Source organism: Nestor notabilis, unplaced genomic scaffold, assembly GCF_000696875.1.
Source record: "Nestor notabilis isolate BGI_N333 unplaced genomic scaffold, ASM69687v1 scaffold8570, whole genome shotgun sequence".
NCBI classification, from domain to species: domain Eukaryota; kingdom Metazoa; phylum Chordata; class Aves; order Psittaciformes; family Psittacidae; genus Nestor; species Nestor notabilis.
In genome coordinates, this window is record NW_009909668.1 from 65,681 (window position 1) to 84,989 (window position 19,309).

At 46.3% G+C, this 19,309-nt stretch overlaps 1 protein-coding gene across 1 annotated transcript in view; it reads right to left on the reverse strand.

The window, feature by feature from the left end:
* The window catches only part of LOC104407603 (collagen alpha-1(XXVII) chain-like), a gene marked incomplete at its 5' end in the record, with an annotated part of 74,032 nt that extends 58,956 nt beyond the window's left edge, over positions 1 to 15,076 (reverse strand). The window contains 8 exons of the mRNA XM_010016964.1: positions 254 to 351; positions 4,968 to 5,076; positions 7,348 to 7,380; positions 8,707 to 8,760; positions 11,678 to 11,731; positions 14,086 to 14,139; positions 14,280 to 14,333; positions 15,023 to 15,076. Coding sequence (XP_010015266.1) covers positions 254 to 351; positions 4,968 to 5,076; positions 7,348 to 7,380; positions 8,707 to 8,760; positions 11,678 to 11,731; positions 14,086 to 14,139; positions 14,280 to 14,333; positions 15,023 to 15,076 — 510 coding nt within the window. The remainder of the gene's footprint in view (positions 1 to 253; positions 352 to 4,967; positions 5,077 to 7,347; positions 7,381 to 8,706; positions 8,761 to 11,677; positions 11,732 to 14,085; positions 14,140 to 14,279; positions 14,334 to 15,022) is intronic.
* Between the last annotated feature and the right edge of the window lie 4,233 nt (positions 15,077 to 19,309).

Consider the following 19,309-nt stretch of genomic DNA (forward strand, 5'->3'; position numbering starts at 1 on the left):
TCTCCACAATATTCCTCCCACCCCAGTCTCCCTCAAGAGTTACAACCACCAACTCATTGCAAGCAGCCTTACCTTTTCTCCCACTATTCCAGGCTCCCCTACGGGACCAATGAACCCCATTAGACCCTGAGGAAAGAGAAGAGCACAATTAACTTCCAGTTTTATTTGCTGAGAAAGTAAACAGTTCCTTTGGTTCCACCTTTGCTGGTTGAAATAGCACAGCATCCCTCATATAATGCTCAGTAATTCCTACTGGCTACCACAGCGGACAGAGTTGCTCCCGGCCATGGGAATGTCTAACTCCACAGCTGGTTCTGCTTTAGGCGCCAGCTGGAACGGCAGCACTAGGATCTGCAGGAACCACAACACACAGGATAGGGGGTGAGTTAAGCACGTTTCATAGAAAGGCTGAGTCCATCGTGTGGCTTTGTTTTCCAAGCATTCCCCAAAAGTCAGCGCAGCTTCTCCAAGAGCATCCATAGCGGGAGCTCCGGGGTTGCAGTCTGAGAGCTGCCGTCCTTCCAACTGCTGTACTGGCTAAGACTTCCTCTGGGTTAATCCGAGCTGCCTCAAACCCTTGTGCAAACTGACTTTGCTCTGGATAGTGGCATGCTGTTGGAATATCAGTAGGGAATAAAGGTGTGAGGGCACCAACAGAGCAGCAGATCTGTCACACTGCTCAAACTACCTTGGGAAAGAACACAACAATCTAAGCTCAGGATTTGTCAGGGTTTAACAATGTTTGGGATAACAAAGAAACAAACAGAACTGCTTTTAATTAGGAAGATGGAAACAGATGCAATCTCAAGCTAAGATTCCCGAGAATGGAAATGCAGCAGCCTCCCCATCAGCTTTAGTGGGTTTCTGGATGCGAGAGACTGCCCTCTCTGCCACGGTAGATGTTCTCTGCATGAATCTCATGGCCTCATCCCTAGTCCCAGCAAGGGCCATTGGGAGATAGATATTTAATTCCTCCTATGAGTCTGTAACTAACGGGATTCATCTCCTGTTGAAACACTTCATAACCTGCTCACCATTGCATAGGTGGTATCAAATGAAGCGATGATTCAGCTTGTTTGATTTTAGGCAATAGTCACGGCTGCTGAGCAAGTGAGAGGCAGGAGACGGATTCTCCAGTGGTATTATCCTCCTCTTCCTCTCTTTTAGAATAATCTGAAATCTTCTTAATAAACTGCCAAGTTCCTCTGTGCAAATGCATCTTACCTTTTCACTTCAACGTCAAGGAGGTTTTCAAATGACACACTCAAGAAAGCATTCACCATCAACCAACACAACGGGAGAATCAGCTACACTAACAAGGCAACTTCTGGGGTCAGAAAAGGGAGCACTTTTCACCCTGCAATCTCCTTTCTTAGGGAACAGCAAGAAAAGAAGCAAAACGCTCTCTCTCTGTACTCGTGGTTCGTTGCTTTTCCATCCCCAGCTGGCCTGATGTGTGTGGAGCTCTCTGCAGCCTGTGCATCGCTGTGGTTGTGTTTCCGTCTGTGCACTGACAGGGTGAAGTGATGCCACCCAGCTACAGGAGCATCTGGCACCACGAGCAGCCTACTCACAGGCTGTGCAACTCCTCCTGCCACCAAAACCTCTCTCTGTCCATGGAGTTATGCTCACAGCGTAAAGCTGTAGCACAAAATAACCAGCCTCATTGCTCTTCCTGTATGTGTGAGGCTCATCAGACCCTTTCAGAGACATAAAACATGACGTGGGTCACTCTCCAATGACTTTTAGAGGGAATAGCTTCTGATGATGACTCCAAACACTGAGAGACTTCATGCATTAACATTCCTCACACGGTGCAATTAAATGTCATCCTTTGAACATCACTGGAGACAGGAGCTCCTCAGTGAGGCATGCTGATGAGCTTAACAAAAGCATCTCTCACTTGGATGCTCAGCAGGCTTCGCCTCTTGTAGAAGCAGCCACACACTCTCTGCTTGGAACAGCTCTCGTCACACTCTGCATCGGAGCAATATCCAGGTGAAAAGAGCTTGGAAAAACTCATGAGAGAAGGCAGAGAGCTCTGCAGGAAGGTCAGAGCCTGGAGTTAGATGCTCGTGTTAGAAATTCATCCAGAGGTGATGTCCCAGGAAAGCAGCGTGTCACTGTGCCATGATGGAAATGCTTAACCATGGGAAGACAGCTACCACCGGGAAAGCTCTGCTATCCCGCCAGGGGCTTGATGGCACCAACCCTTCTGACATCAGCACTGCAATGGTCTCTGCTGTGTCTGAAGCTGAAGCAGTCCCAGAGCACAGAGCGCCACTGCAGCCAGGCTGCAAGGGCAATAGAGTCGTGGGAGCACGGTGGTCCTGGGCTCAGCAGCAGGTTGGCCAATGCAGGAACCCAAGGGAGAAGTGGCAAACTCACAGTATCTACACATGCAAGGTTGCCACTGGGTGGCATTGCTGAAGGCTGCTGGATCAATTATCCATTCAATTAGGCACAAGTGCAGAAACATAACTATCCAGTTACTGATGTTTTCCTGTAGCTCAATGCCACGAAGAAGGCAGAGAGAGAATGGCAAAGCAATGAGGTGAAACAAGGAAACACACTGCTAGGCTAAGATAAGATAATAAAGAATAAATCTGTTCCTTCATTTCCAATTTACCAGAAAACATGCACAACTCTCTCCCTGGGAAGATGCTCTCTGAGATATTTCTGGGTTACTTGGGTCAGCCCCTGCAGGAGAGAGATCCCTACTCTTGGAGCAAATGTCACCATTCAGAACAAGACTGTTTCAATCCATCCACAGCAGCATCAGCTCCCACCCTAAAAAGTCTCTAAGGAGTCTGAGATGTCCTGGTTGTGCTTCGCAGACAACTCAGTGAGGTTTGCAGATGGCTTGCGGAGAGCTGGTTGCATCATGCCAAGCAGCCCGCAAACCCAACACCCTCCTGAGACCCCTCTTCTGTCACACAAGTGCCATTTGTTATCACAGCTTGTGCAGAAACCCACCAGTGCCAGCACAAGCCGGGTAGAAGCAAACATGCACCTGAGGCATGGATAAATGTCAGGATGGAAGAGGAGCTCAGTGACATTTCTGGCTTGGTTTTCACTCCCAAACCAGGGAAAAGGCTGCCTGCATTTTCCATGCATCGTGTTTCTGCTCAAGGGAAGATGTCCCCGATGTACCCAGCAAGAGGAGCATCCCGTGGTGTGTCATGAAGGGTAGGGACCAAAGTGATACAGCAGAACAAGGACCCTGTGACGTGGCCAAGCATCCAGCACAGTAGCTCTGTAGTGTTTGCAGCCAATACTGTCTGCCCTCGGCTAAATGAACTAACATTGCTGTGTCTGCGAGCAGACACAAATTGAGACAGATACGTCCAGGCAAAATAAATCTCAGTAAATTACTTGGAGTACATGAAACAACTGGAGGAGTCTGATAATGATATTCTTCACTAGCCAAAATGGAATAGACACTAAAGGGAACACAAGCAGCAAAAGATTTAGGTTTTAAGAACCAGAAAAGCCACTAGTGGCAAGTATTACATGAAAGAAGACATGAATTGTGGCCATGACACTAAGATGGCTGCGGCATAACATATTTGTCCCAGGTTCCCAGGACTGAAAAGAAGCCCTGCATCGAACACGACCCCAGGCAGTGTGTCTAATGATGCACGTGAAGTCCCAGCAGCGGTGGCTGCCCGGATAAAGGCCCACAGTATACAGGAAAGAATGTAAAACATTTGTATTAGACAAGGAGTTCAGCATGTCACAGTTTGCTGTATTCCCCAGCCAAGGGCACGGCGGAAAAGGGATGGAGATTGTTAAGCAGTCGCTGGGGGCTTGGAGGGACGGAAAAGTGGGGGACTGGTGGGTTGTAATTCCTAACTCCTGTCTGGCTTTCCCCATTTATTGTCCAGCCCTGTCATAATTAAGCTCCCCCCTGTCTTGGCTGCATCAACAGAGAGCAAGTCAGCAATGAAGCCTTGCATAAATCATAGCCCATTTGAGAGCAACAAGTGAAAGGCGAGCCCAGCATGAGCAGGGTCTCCCAGGGACGGGACTGCCAGTCGCTCCCAGCAGGAACTGATCATGGCCCTTTCTGTGTTACTGGTTCGCTAGAACTCAAAACAAAACAAACCCGAGACAAAGGACGGGAGGGAGTAAATGTACAATCCTCCCATTCAGATGAAAGAAAGGGAAAGTAACACAGTAAATATCACAGTTTAAGGGAGGACGCCCTGACCCGCAAAGAAAAGCCATGTGGTTTAACCCCCTCTGCACCGGGCTCAGCCCTAATGCGGGGCCATATTGGGTTCCACTGCCCTCTTGGGAGCGAGACATGCTGGCAAAACACCCAGTCACATCAAAGAGGCTGCATTCACTACGGTGCCCATAAATCCCTGAATGAGAGGTTGGCATCAGGAAGATGCTCTGGAGGGGAAGGTAAATGCATTGGGAAAGGTGCTGCTCGAAGAGGTGGGAAAAATCAGTGCAATCCCCTGCTCAGTTCTTGGTGATCTATTTGACCTTGGTCAAGTCAATCTGTATCTCCACATGCCAGACCTCACCTGTAAAACTGACATTGCAGCACATGCCTCCTTTGTAAGAGCAGTACAAGGAAATGTCTAGGAGAGAACCGATGGGGCTGATTTCCTTTGACATATTTAGGCTAATATCTGGTACTGGGTTAGCATGCTTCAAAGAAGAGACACCCATGGAGTAAGAACCCTTCCTAGCATAGTGTGATGGGTGCATGGCTGGCCCTAACATTGCTATTCAGGGCTGACACTTCTACAGGAGGAGGGATTGAAAAAGCTGTTCCTGGTATAGTCCCCATTCCCATTAAGGACGTAGCTCAACTATAGCCTCTGTCACAACTCTTCATTGGTATTTTCAGTCCCTAGTGCAGAGCAGGGGGGTCCATGGGCTTGTGGCACCCTTCCAGTCTGCTATGCTGTCTGCTGCAGGGTGTTGCTTCTCCTGCAGAGCTGTCTGACCTTCAACATGGACATTTTGGTGCCATCGTCCTGCATGCCCAGCTCTGGGACAGGAAGGTTGGTGGCCTGGGCCAGGGGCTCTGTATTCTTCATATTCTTCTGCCTCCATCTACTGGCAAGGAAGGGTTAAATCACACATTTCTAGGGTACAGGGGAGTCCAGCAGCTGGAACCCTTCCAGCATATTGCCTTCCAGGCAACAAGCATCTTATGAATGAACTTCCTGAGTCAGTGTCCTTGCAATGGAAAAACAACACACCAGGGGCTGCCCTGTGGCTTAAACCCTCATATTTCCAATGACAGCTCAAGTGTCAGTGGAAACCTTACAGAAACTCCCCTATTTGCCTAAATACATGTCTGTAAGAAAGGGAAGAGAGCTCCAATGAGGTGGATGCTGCCAGTGCAGAGGGTTTCCACTCAGATGGAACCCATATGGAGCGCTGAACAAGTCTGAAGTTTGACCACTCCTGTTGTGCCCATGGGATAGACAACATCAAGGTCTCCACAAGAGAAAACAGGGGTGAGGTGAAGTTGCCTTTTAGTGCCAAGTGACCTGGGTATAGCCCAACCTCTTAGAGCCCTGCAGAAAACCAACCCAGCCCCAACACTGAAGCTCAGGGTGGGAAGGAAGGAATGAAACCCCAACACTCCAGCCCTGTTTCAGAGAAGGTGTGATGGGAAAGGAGGTTATTTCTCACTAACGTGGTGTGACATTTTTGTTCTAATGACTTGACTGGTGTGGAAATGGAAACTCTTTCTATGTGATATTTCTAGACAGAGACTAATTGAGTAAGAATAATACAGGCACCTTTCATACCCCTGTGCTGGTCTCGGTGCTGGCAGAGGCCAGCTGTGTTTTCCTTTGGGTGAGCAGCGCCTACAGTTTTCATCCAAGGTCAGTCCTGTGGGATGTTAAAGACTAATACTCCTAATGATGCTTTGTCCTTGGAGCACAGCATCTTATTCAGGCTCCCCAAGCACTTCTAAATGTTTGTTTGGAACTATAATACAGCAGCATCCACCCAAGAACAGGAGGAGTTGTGCAAAGCACTGCTCAGAGCTGTCTTGTGCCTTCCACAGAAGGGGAAATTGGGGCACAGAGCACTGGTAGGTGTTGCCTGAGATAGTGCAGAATCTGATAAAGCTGCAGATAAATCTGATCTGATAAATCTGGTAAACTCAAATGTGTGGAACAACTTTGCTTCTTCAGTTGTTCATGGAGTAAATTATTAACCATCATATAGGAACAGCTCTAATTTTCAAATGGAAATAACTATCCTTTATATATAATATATACAAAATATATACATACATATATATATTTTATATGTACATATATATACACACATATACATACATACATACATATATATATATACACATATATATATACTGGGACTCATCAGAATGCTGGTGTTTGAAAAGGATCCACCTTGGTTATTTGGACTTGCTTGGTCAGAAACCCATGGATGAAGCAACCCCCAGCTGTTGCATAGAGGGGAAAGAAGACCCAGAAAGGCTGGGGCAAGCTAATCCAAACCAAACCAAACCACACCAAACTCATTGACCATATGCAGGGAAAATACTGGGAGCACAGCTGTGCTAAGAAGCAAAGCCCTGTTTGCCAGGGCCGGCTGCTGCTGCCAGCTTGGTATGGTCATGTAGGAACACACAGAACAAGTTGGAGGCTCTGTGGCTGTAATTTCAGGGTTGATGGTGGACAAGTTGGTTGGTTTCAATCACGTGGGAACATTGCTTCTTTTTCCCTGATGCCTGTGGTTCCCCTGGAGCCTGAAGGGATGATGCATGTCCCCTGCTACCCCAGCAGGATGCTCTCTTTTCTATACAATGAAATGCTGCTCAGTGCTTCTCTTCCATAGGGTCTGGTTTCTTCAGCAGCTATCATCCTTGCTCCCAGAAAAATCCAGTGGGAGTCAAAGCATCCAAAGCAGAGGATCCTACCCTTAAAACTTGCATAGGCAAAAGCTTGAAATTGCCCTTTTAGGCATAAGAGGAATGCACAGAAATCCACAATCTCTTTCCTGACCATGGCTTTGCCCTCTGGAGAAGCACGACTGGCTGTATGGGCTGTACTGCTGTTAGTACTGACAGCACATCCACCTGAGCTGTGACTTTATCACTGTGCCTATGGGAAACCCTCCAGTTTAAAGCAGACACTATGGTCACTGTCAGTGTTGTTCATCAAGAGCTTCACGCAGACTAAGAACACCCCACTGGAGCACCACGACTATAGACAGGATTGAGGTGACAAGAAACCCCTGGCCACAGTCCTCTGCCTGCACTCTGGTCACCTGGGAGACATTGTACATTGGAAACTGGCAAACAGACAAGGAAAACAAAGAGTTTACCTGCTCACCAACCTTCCCTGGTCGGCCACGGTTTCCTGGCTCACCCTGCAGGACAAGGAGAGACAAGGCACACAGGTTACCTGGGGCAGACCTTCAGCACAACATGGTTCTTTGTACACCTATAATTTTTGGGTGAATCATGGAAAACCTGCAAGAAACAACATCTTACAAAACCAGCTGTGATCTAAAGATGATCCAAAGCAAGGAGCACTTGCTGTTCTGAAATGCCCTAAATGCAGCTGGTCCTGCTGTGGCAAAATAACCTGCACTCAGAACCCAAGCTCAGACATTGAGGCATAAGCTGTCTACTTCCCTGTGGCACGGCCTGATTGCTTTATCCCCATGTTTAATAAGGCATCAGTTCTCATCAGGGATGCTCCTGAAGTTGGGGTGTTTCTGACCCATTACATTTTGAATCCGAAAGACTAAGTAAAGCAGAAAGACAGAAACACATCAGGAATAAGAGAATGGGAAAGGACTCTGATTAACCAGAGGATTTGAGGAACATCTTGGGAAAGCAAAAGTAGAGCCACCATAGGGTCGTGAATGACAGAGGCGAGGGGACCTGAGGAAATTCACCTGCTAGTGGAAGTGTCACAAGAATAAAAGACAACCCAAATGTTCCCAAGCAATTCTGTTCTTGATAAATCTCACATATAGGCACATTACATGGAGCATCCACATGAAAACCACAGAAAGACCCTGCGCACAAGACAAATCACAGTGCAGGATGAGAGATATTCAGAGAATGATAAAAATGAGGGTGGAAAAGAGAAAACCAGGAGGAGAAATCCAGGGATAAGGGCACTTGATGACCATCGGAGTGCCCCTGGACAGGCCACCCAGAGGCCAGACTCACCGCTAAGCAGCATTATCTCTGGGTGATGGCAGCTGTATTTTCTCGGTGGGCAGATACTCCAGATGTGCTGCCAGACCACATCTGTGCTATTTACTGTTTGGAGAGCTTGTTTTGGGGGGTTTTCTCTTCCATTTTGAGTGTGGGTTTGTGGAGTGGACTGCCCTGGGATAGCTCCCAGGGAATAATAGGGGTGATGTGAGTTGTTTGAGAACAAAAACATGGAGAAACAATGGAAAATAAGATGAGATGATGGAGCTGGTTAATATCAAAGGAGGAACACGCTTGTTTATAATAAAGCACATGGCTTAAAATGCACCATCATTCATTTTGCTGAGAAAACCAAGCAGAAGCTGAGACCCCAAAATCTGGGAGAAATCCTCAATTTCTCTTGTCCTTTCTGGAATGAATACCCTAGATTTGGAGCATGGTAAAGGTGAGAAAAGGTATTTCCCTCTTCATTTCATCCCCTTCCACCCACAGGTTCCCTGACCATGAATAAACTCATTCCTCACCTTCGGACCATCAGGACCAGGTCTTCCTGGAAATCCTTTCCGGCCAGATCGACCCTGAAATACATGGAAAACCAATAAACACCAGAAGCTTGCAGCTGCCCTGGGTCACAGCAGTGTGTCTGTCAGTCTATATGGTGCAGCTTACAAGCATCCTGTGAATCCAGGGTGCTGGAGGTGCAGCAGCCCAAGGCAACACAAGAGGAAAGCACTGTCTTGAGTGACACCAGGCTGGATCTACGGGGAACATGCCTAGAGAGCTACTTCAAGCTTCAGCCCATTCCTGACCCTCCAGTTTGATTCCATTACACAAAAGGTTCATGTTGAGCCTTCCCTTTGGTTAGAAGAACAGGCACTGGAGAAACTGGATTTATTATGTTGCTCCAGAAAGGAATAGAAGTGGAGGAAATGCAAGATAAAACATTTCTTTTCTGATCCACTCAGCAGCCCAGCACAGTTACCCATTTTTAAGATATCCTACTATTCTATGATGACAATTATGTACATAAACTATTACAAAATCCTGAGCTGGCAGGCTGACAGTTATGACAATTTTCATTTTGTTTCTTCTAACTGTGTTTCTGTGACACATCACTGTGTTCAGAATGATGTAGAGACCAAAAAGGGCCTTCTCTCACTGTCTGGTCTTTTTGCTTGCTTTCCCCTCCATGAAAAATACTGTAAGCCAAGGAACAAACATCAGGGCTGGCTTCAGAGATGGTTTCCAGTCAACGTGCTTGATTTTGAGGATGAGCTGTTTAAATATTAGAGGAATTTTCACAGTCTGAGACTTGAAGCAAGTTACAGAGTCTCACTCAACATCCTGTGCAAGACACTTCCTTGACTATCAACCATCCTGGATCAAGCAGTTGGACCAAGCTCTGGACAAGACAATATTTCTTAGGAGGGCAGATTCTCCCCAGACTAGGAGATTTGAAGCTTTATGTTAATTTAACTATAACTGCATCATAATTAGTTGATAGTAACTGAGTAAACCATTGAAACCTACCTCTGGACCAGGGACTCCGGGTGGTCCTAAGGGTCCTTCATCTCCCTTTGGTGGAAAGAAATTAAAATCAAAGGCAAAGCAGTGACAAAATCTGGACTCACCATGCAGTGAGAATGAAAGGTCTGTAGCATGAGCAGCAGTTAAACACAGGCTGTGTGCTCAGCTGCCAATAACAACTGAGTCCTTCTGAACCTCAGAGCAAGCAGCTCAGCATCTCTGGGGCTTCTCATCTGCCTTCCCCATTCAGGAAAAACAATAATATGTCATATTATATTATTTTATAATATTATTTCATAATAACAAAAGTCAAGTCCTGCCAGCAAAGGCCATCCAAAATTTGACCAACATCAACACATGTTGATTTGGCCTATCAAGGGTTGGATATGGCCCATAGGGTACCCTGGACATGCTCGTATCACTCTGCTTCGTTTGACTTGGCAGGGTTATGAATGCTGTAGAGCTGTCTGCTTTTCTTTTCTCTCTTTCTCTCTTTCCTTTTCTTTTTCCCCTGCAAAAAGGGTGCTACAAAACTTCCCACAGGACCATTTGGCAGCCGCGGGAAGCTTTCCTTTTTGCTTCCAAATGGGACTACACATGAAGCAGGATGGAGCTATCTCAAAATCTCATGCAGCAATTGAATCCGGCCCTCCCCCTTGGCTCTGCACCAGTTTCTAATTTGATAGGATCAGATTTACAGTTTCTAGGAGACCTTCAATTAAGCTTCACAAAAATGATCTCAAGTGTCTAAATCCAACTGCCAAGAGAGGAATGAAAAGCGCCCTTGGCAGCCACAGCTCTGGCTGCTCTCATTTAGGTGGTCAGCCCTGGTGGCACGAGCTGGCAGGCTGAAGATGGGGCTGGAAGTCAGGAACCCAGCTTAATGGGCTCAGATAAACCACCCACAATACACCCCATCTCTAAAGAAGTTGTAACCCACAACCTTGACCTTGGGTAACCACAGTGGTAAAGACACAGACTACAAAGTCCTTCAGCAAAACTTCAGTCAAACTCCATGTCCATGTCTTCAGTCTTACTTTTACACTCACTTACTAGAGTAAATTGAAGGCAGCTTGGTCATGCCTGCCTGAACCTGGAATGCAGGGCTTCGATTCCCTTTGTAAATTGCCTGGAATATTTTTTCCCCCCTGTTTCAGTGCAAATAAATGAGCTAATTTGCATTAATCCCATTTAGGGACCAAGCAAAAGAGTTCCCAGAAAAAGTTAAGAATTATTAGTGCTATTAAAATGAGCTCCTGCCCATGTGTGCACTCAGTATTATTTGCACAATCTCTCATGGCTGGGCAAACAGCTTACACTGGCCTGAAGGAGAAGAAACTACACTGAATTCACTGAGGTTACAAGAGGATAAACAGAGGGGACTCAGACCTTAAAGTACATATAAAGTATTTGCAGCTCCAGGACAATTAAATCAATGAAATTTGTCCCTTAGTGACCACAACAGGAATGAAGCTTCAAGTTTTCATATGAAGTGATAAGAGAAAGCTGCAAGCTCTGAGATGCTGGGGCACATGAGTCTCTGAAGAACAGCAATTGCATTTAGAAAAGGATATTGCTCTATGTGACAGCGTGGAGTCTGCAGGTCTCAATTGGAAGAAAACACACTTAAAAGGTGCAGAAAGCAAAAGCTAGGTCAAGGGCATGGTTGGGCAAGGGGAAAAAGGCATTAACACCCATTCTGGGTGGGTTTGGGGGAAACAGACTTTAAAAGAAAAGCCAGTGCAGAGTTTAGCGTCAGCAGATGCCAGCAGTGACTGGAAACAAAGCTCATGGCTTAGGAGATGTTCCTATTCCACAGGTTTCTGATCACTGAATACAAGCATCTGCTTCCAGATTTGGAGGCACTGGAGGATTTCAAGTTGCAGGCACCATTTCAGAACTCATTAATCTTCAAAATTCAACTTTATTCCTTACATCCAACCTGCTGTTTGGTTTGAGGACACTCACCTCTTGTCCAGGCAGCCCTCTCTGTCCAGGTAAACCTCGTGCTCCTGGCTTTCCCTAAGAAAAAGCCAAAGGGAAAGATACTCAGAAAATAGAAACATAAGCTCAGAAGAGCAATTAAAATGAGAAAGTCTCTTTCACAGCCACGGGACATCATCCAATGTCAATTTTGTTACAGAAAAAGAAAACCCTGCACTTGGAGGGGCCTCAAGCCAAACAGACCAAGCTGAAACACTGGCCGGGACAATCTTCAGGAACCTCCAGGGCTTTCTCTCTTCCCCCTCCTTCCCACTACTTTGTTTTCCCTGGCTGCTTCCCACCTCACGGAGAGCTCCAATCTCTACTCCACTCACCTTCAGGCCTTCAGGACCATTTTCTCCTGGTGGGCCAATGTCACCTGGGAAGCCCTGAAGAAAAGGAGATATGATCAGGGTGCGTGGATGGACTTTGGCAGCCAGCTTCAGTGAGAGTTTTGACTCAAGGCTAAGGGCAGAGACATTCACTGCATGCAGTGTCCGTGTGTGGGCCACCGCGTCGCTTCCAAAGGGAATGGAACAAGATGATGGGAGCAGAGCTATCAGTTTGATTCAAGAGCAGCCTTTTCCCAGCAGCTCCCTTTAGGTCCATCTTCTTAGCAGATTTATGGCTGCGAGGGCCTCGCTGTCATCACACAGCTCGAACTGGCAATTTGGGGTTTAATTAATCTTTATGAGTCAGCGCATAATCTCAGTGCTCCGAGGAACCCAACTGCACGCCTCGGCGACAAAGGGAAGCAGGCGAGGGATTAGGAAAGGTGCTGACATGCTCATTAGCTGCTGCCTTCAGCCAGGCAGTGGCTCCTTCCCACTCACCAGCCCTTTGCTGAGGAAACAAAGGAATCTGTGGTTATTTCCAATAGCAACAGAGAGGAACGATTGCTTAAGTGGCAGCACTCAGCTGAGAGCCCTTCCAGACCCAGCAACATACCAGAACACTGATGATGAGAAAACAGACCATCAGTTGTGCTGGAAGTGGCTCTCAAGCATTGTAAAGATGTTGTCTGGTTGCTTATGAAGCTGGGGGAAGCTGATCCTGCATTTAAGGTATCACTATGACATATTTCCTGTAAGGGCAGGAAGAGTGTTTTTCTGCTGGAATTGGCATTTTATGGCGGAAAACTGAAAAAACCCTCAATAATATCTATGACAAAAGTAGAAGGAAAAACCAGAAAACACGAGATGTAGAATGGGTCACAAACCCATCTCAACCCTCCCTACCTCATCCCCACTCATGTACCATCATACCCTAACAGAGAAGTGAAGCCTTAGGCTGAAAAGAGAAGGATGGGTGGAAAGTGAGATGCAAGACTGAAGAAGTGAGTGTTCTGCCCTGCAAAAGGAGTTGAAGAACAAAAAGGGCCAGAAAGCTACATGGTCAGTAGAAAAACCGGTGTCCACAGAGAGTGGCTGGGAGAGTCTGGGGCTTTATTTCAGTGCATCACTAGATGTTTTCACGTCTTTTGGAAGCTCCCTCGACTTTTCTAGGCTTGAGATCTTCCCTCTGCAAAATGATAGGATGCTCTGCTTTGCAGTGGGTGCCTGCCAAGCTGTTGAAGGGGATAAAAAAGAGACAGGAAACATGGGGAGAGGTTGTGAAATGCTGTTTGCCAGGTTAGAGACAACCTTTGGGGACTGATCTTTCTGAACAAGAGTGGAACAAGCTCTTAGATATAGCACTTGCGTGAGAAGATTGGGAAGAAAAAGGCTTGCAGTGGTAGCTGGAGATCAGGAAATCCAAGTGCAGGGTGGTCAGAGGGTACAAGACAGACAGTTTGCCCCATCTCCCAGTTTGAACAACAGTGGACCTCAATTCATTAAAGAACAGGAAATCCTACAGCAGAGCAAAGCTCTTTCTGCCTCAGCGTTTCTGGAGCCCCAGTGTGCCACTGTCTTAAAGCAACCCATCTACCCACCAACAGTGAAGGCTCTCACCCCAGAACACACCAGTTTGGGGATGGTAAATGTGTCAGCGCTCACGTGTGGTGAGCAGCAGCAGTGGCAGCTGTCCCCTCTCCATCGGGCTGGGTGCCCATGTGGGAGGCAGCGTTTGGCTCTTGCTTTCTGTATGAATTAGCAACAGCTCCATGCATATTCCTCCTAATCAAAACCCTCTGTGGGCCTGTCTGTACACAGCTCGAGAGCTAAAATCCTCCTGTGTGGAGAGGAGATAGGCATCTCAACAGCCTCTCAGATGCCACATGGGTGTTCATCAGAACTGATTCTCTGTGGGGAGGCGGGTTGCAGACATTGAGTAACTCCTGCTGCAGAGGCAAAACAAACGTGGGAGAGAGGTGTTTATGTGTGGGCTTGCTGGAGAAAGGATGCTACGAAAGTGACCTAAGACAAGATGTGAGAAGAGGTGGTGGGACATACCTCAGGGCCAGGTGGACCTGGAAACCCGACTGGACCTTTGTCACCGACTTTTCCCTGCAGAAATCAGGAAAACATGGAGAAAAGTGAGCTGGTTCCTGGCTTTCCTGCTTAGAACAGCACACCCCTGCCTTTCCAGCTGGGCACCGAACCTTTAGACAGGGAGATGAGGAAGCAGAGGGTGCTCGGTTACTTACCAGGGGGCCTGCTTTCCCTCGTGCCCCAGGGACCCCAGGCAAACCCTGGCTGCCCTGAGAGAGACACAGGTTTTCAGAACACATCACAAAAACTACATATTCTCCAGCTCCTCTGCAGCAGAGAGAGAAGCACTTTCTAAGGGCTCAACTCAGCCCTGCAAGGAGCTGGGGCAGTTACTGGTATAGTGACATGTTTCTGCTGAATTTAGCTCTGATGTACACATGAAGTGTTGCAGTTAGTTGTGGCTCAGAGCCATGTAGGCTCCAGTGCAGCGCTCAGTACGGTGTTAGTCAGCTGAAGTCAGCATCATGTAGTCACAGGGGAGAAGTCATCTGCTCAGAAGTTACGCCTGGTATAAAGTGCTTCACTGGGTCAGGGTTTAAGCTGCTGCATTGAGCAGACAAAACCTCAGAGTCTGCAGCTGCTGGACCACACACATTCACACCCATCCCCATCAATCCCACCCCATCACTTCCTATTCCAGCAGTGATATATGGCCCCTTTTACAGAAAGCCCCCAGTAGAACTACTTCTATTATGTGTAACGACAAAACCATATATTGACATGAATTTTAGCAAGGCACAGCATATCCCAAACGAGAACTATCCAAGCAGGGTGATGTGACTGCAGGATGCAGCTAGTTCCAGCTCCTCATGGCTTAAGGTGAGCTGAGAAAGCTGATGGCCACACATACTACTATATAAGGGGGAAAGAAAATGATGGGGAAAAGAAAATCAATTACCTTGTCTCCTTGGAAGCCGATATCTCCTGGAACACCCGCTCCTCCCTGATCACCCTGGATGCACATCACCAGAGAGTTAAAATAGGCAACAGCAATGGCCAAGCGCCCAGGTAGGTGCCAGACAGTGCATTGTACAGCAAAAAGTCTCATTGCTAGCGCCATTCAGAACTGAACTGCTGGCAGACAGTGGGTCATATTAACTCTAACAACAATCCTGAACAAACTATGTATTTCCCGACATTGATTCTAAAGAGAGAAATGAAACTGCAGGAGAGAGATAACTACAAATTCCCAAGCATTGTGTTTCTACAGAAGCTGCAAGAAGAGACTAAATTCAGCTAGCTCACAGCAACCATGAAGGTGGTGAAGTGTTAAAATTCAGCTGAACAGAAGAGCTAGTTTAGTTTTCAGTGAATGGACCGTTTCTCTCATACGGCTCTATAGAAAAGAAAACAATACTCGGGGTTTCTGTGAACGTATCCTCATGCTGGCATCAAAAGTCAATCCTCTTCCATAAGAAAACATGAGTAACTTCTACTTTAATTCCATTTCACTGCCAATATCCAGGCTGAGATACCCCAGGTGGCTGGTGTTCACTGGGGTGGGGATCCCATCTTTAGGAACACCATCGCTGACCATACTTCCTAACCAAGCTATCTTTCTTTTCCTTCTTTGGACCATAGTAACTGATTCTGACTCCCTGGGTAGAATATAAGTATCCCTAAAGGTTTTCTTAGGAGCAGTAGGATACCTTGCATCACCTCTTAGCCCTGCTGTGAGCAGGCTGTTGGACCAGATGACCTCCTGACCAACATCATTTACTTAGTGATTTACTTAAAGGATGGGTCAATGATGGGGCAAAGAAAGGAAAATTCTTCTTGGGAAGTCGAAGGAGGAATGACTGTAAAGACTTGGTACAATAAGACCCAGTAGAAATAAGTTGTCCCATGCACAGCACATGCCTCTAAACTTGGTTTCCCAGGAAGGGAACAAGCCATATGAGAGCAGAGAGCTGTATGTTTAACCATAACCCACATGGCAGACATATGGACTCCTGCAACAGAGCCAAAGACTACAACGAGACGGCAGAGGAAGTCTACTTCTACTCAAGCAAAACCCACTCACTTGTTATCAGAGAGCTGCAATAATTGTGACAACCTCAGAAACATGCAGGGGATAATGAAATTGTGGATGGTTAAGGCTGGAGTTGGGAAAGACTATTTGGAGACAACTTGTGCAGAAGAAAACTAATTGGGAGCTATGCAGAGTGAGTGATGGAAATGTTTCATGGATTCATGCTAAATTTGCTTAAGTGTTTTGGTAAATGTTCCCAGAACATTTCACTAAACCATCTTCAAAACAAACCTTTTATATAGCAAAAATGTTGCTCTTGAACAAAAACAAAGTTAAATTCATTTTGCTCATTTGGTTTGTTACCTAAATATTTTAATTTGAGTCAAACAACCAACATTTTGCTTCATCTGAACTATTTTCCATCTTTTTTTTCCTTTTTGGCAATGCAAGCAAATGGAAACAATCAGCTATTTACACAGCTTCAGTTCAGATGAACCCCAAGTACTGGATACAATAGAGATGGCCAAAAACCTACTGTATGACCCAGCTCATTTCCAACCATTGCAAGGTTTCTCTCATCTTCTCTTTTATCTAGTCCAGGGCTTAAACCACTGAAATCTACTCTAATGCTGGCTCCTGCCAGAAGAACAGCAGGAAAATAGTTTTCCTTGCTCTGAAAACTCCTTGTTTTGATCCCTTACACTAAGGGTTGAAAAATTACTTTTTATTAAGCAGTTTTCACACCGGCTATAGAAATGGCCATTGAAACACTGCTTGGAATAAATACTTGGACATTAAGAAATAACTACTATAGGAAAAGAGTTTCCTGAGCATAGCAAAAAGACAGGAACAAGCCTTTATCACTGACCTTTAAGTAAAGTGGGATGGTGACCGTGACAAAGGCAACAGTTTTCAAACAGCTCCAAGAAATGGGCATTAGAGAAAGTGAGAAGGAAGCAAGGAAGACAAAACCCATCTCTTATCTTCACATGCTATTGCATTATAGCACATGAACAATCCATCTATGATGGCTATTAACATCTCAAACCAGAACTGAGGACTAAGGCATCCCCTCTCGCCTGCCTTGAGCACAATAAATCTGAAACTGTGATTTGGTGTGTCCTTAATGTGAGGAGAAAACAGGGAGGAAAGAGGTCAGGCATGTTTATTATTAATAAGGGCTAAAAAGGGGCTGCGAGGACTTTGCTCATGGGGAGGGGGAGGAATGTATGATCTGAAATTACAAACAGGCTCAGACCATGGGATGGTGCCTGTTTCATGTTTCACCTATAAAAAGAAATGCAGCTTCAGAAACCCTGAGGCCCTTCTTCACGCTGCATAAACACAGAAGGGGGCTACAAAGGAAGTGGTAGATTTGCAAGCGCAAGGAGTGTTTGCTGGGTGCAGGATGCAGAGGAGGTCACTGAGCAAGAAACCTCACTTTGGGCATCTCTTTTCCCAAGACTTTCTGCTTAGAGGAGCAAACTCTGCAGAACTACTGGACGTATTTCACTGAGCTGCATCTTTCACAAGTTACAGATGTCCTGATTCATCAAACTCCTTTGTGTGAACAAGTAGTTAGGATTTCCTCCACCTTTCCTCTGTGCACATCACATGGTATTCTCAAGACCACTCTTTAGTTCAGGGTTATACAGTAATTCCACTCCTCCTTGTAGGAGGAGACGTAACCCTCTGCCCCCTCTCCTGGCCTCCAAGAAAACAGAAGGATAACCCATTTTGTGGGAAAACTGAAGCTGTAAAAAGCATCATTGAATTCTGTGGTACCAAGAGCTTGTAGGGGGGATGCAGAAGGGGCTGGTTAGCGTTGGTGTGCTCTGTACTTGCCTCTCTAGCTGCTAGATACAAAGATGTGATTTCTGCAGGAGGAGTGGGATGTTCCTCCTCATTCTGGTTCATACGAGGGGGATTGGAACTAGATGACCTTAAGGTCCTTTCCAACCCTAACTCTTCTATGCCTAGCCTCCACTCTGTGGTGCCTGCTATTAATGAACTGCACCTTGTTATAATACTGAACAAGGCAACGTAGGAGACAAAGTGAACAACTGTGAAAAACACCCTCTTACGGAAGGGAAAACCCTCTTAGTGTGGAGGCAGGTTCCTCCTCCTGCAGTACATTCTGTCTTCAGTATGCTGGGACTCTCTGGTGTAAGGTGTTGATTTGCTGCTGGAATTCTGATTTGCAAGTACCTGGATTCATTTATCTTGCATGTTCAACACACTTTATGTATGGCTCAGGTCTCTCAGAGATGTCTCAGGAAAGGTGCTTGGACAGTTGGCAGATGGCAGCTCAACCCCTATGGAAAACCATGTGTCTTCAACTCGTAACTTAATCCTGTCACAAGCTGGGGTGTAAACAGGACTCTTGGGCTCCAACATAGCTTTCTGCTGTATGGGCTGTACGTCAGCTCTGCATAGTGTGGTGCCAGCCCTTCCTTCTGCAGCATTCCTGGTGAATGCACTGCAGGAGAGCAGCTTGGAAGTCTGAAATGAAGGGAACTCAGGGACTTCATATGCTCATATAGTCATACAGTGGGATGGGTGTGCTTGAGCCACACCAATGCGCAGTAAAAAGGTTGCCACATGGTGACTGGGCCATCATCACCAACTAGTTAATTAAGTTCACTCTTGTAATTGCATCTTCAACATCTAGCAGAGAGAACTCGCTTACTTGGGAGGTGACCAAGCTATGAATAGTGCTCTCTGCAGAGGCAGACTGCATACAACTGTGGTCTGGAAACGTTTCAAGAATGGCAAGAGGCAAACTTTCAGACCAATAGACATAGAGAATAAATACGAGATTCAGGGAGGCTGCTTATGTTTCTGGTCATAGCAGCAAGACAGCTCCGTCTGAAGTAGATGATGAAGGGTTATAACTAAGTCAAAAGCTAATGGACACAAAAAGAATAGGAGGCAACCAGAGAAAGCCTTTAAATAAGATGTCTCAGCCTAAAATTAGCAGTAGCAGCAGAAACTAACAGTGATACGACTGGTGAGAGAATACAGAAGGAAGCTCCATCAGAAGTCAATCCCTCTGTGCTAGGCAGGGTCCTTCCTGTGACCCAAGCCCAACCAGGCACTAAGTGAACACAGAGATCCTGCCTCTACTTTCCTATATGTGGGATTTCCTTAAGCCATATATTTCTAAGACCAGCTTCAATTCAGAAGACCAGATATATGCTATATATATATATA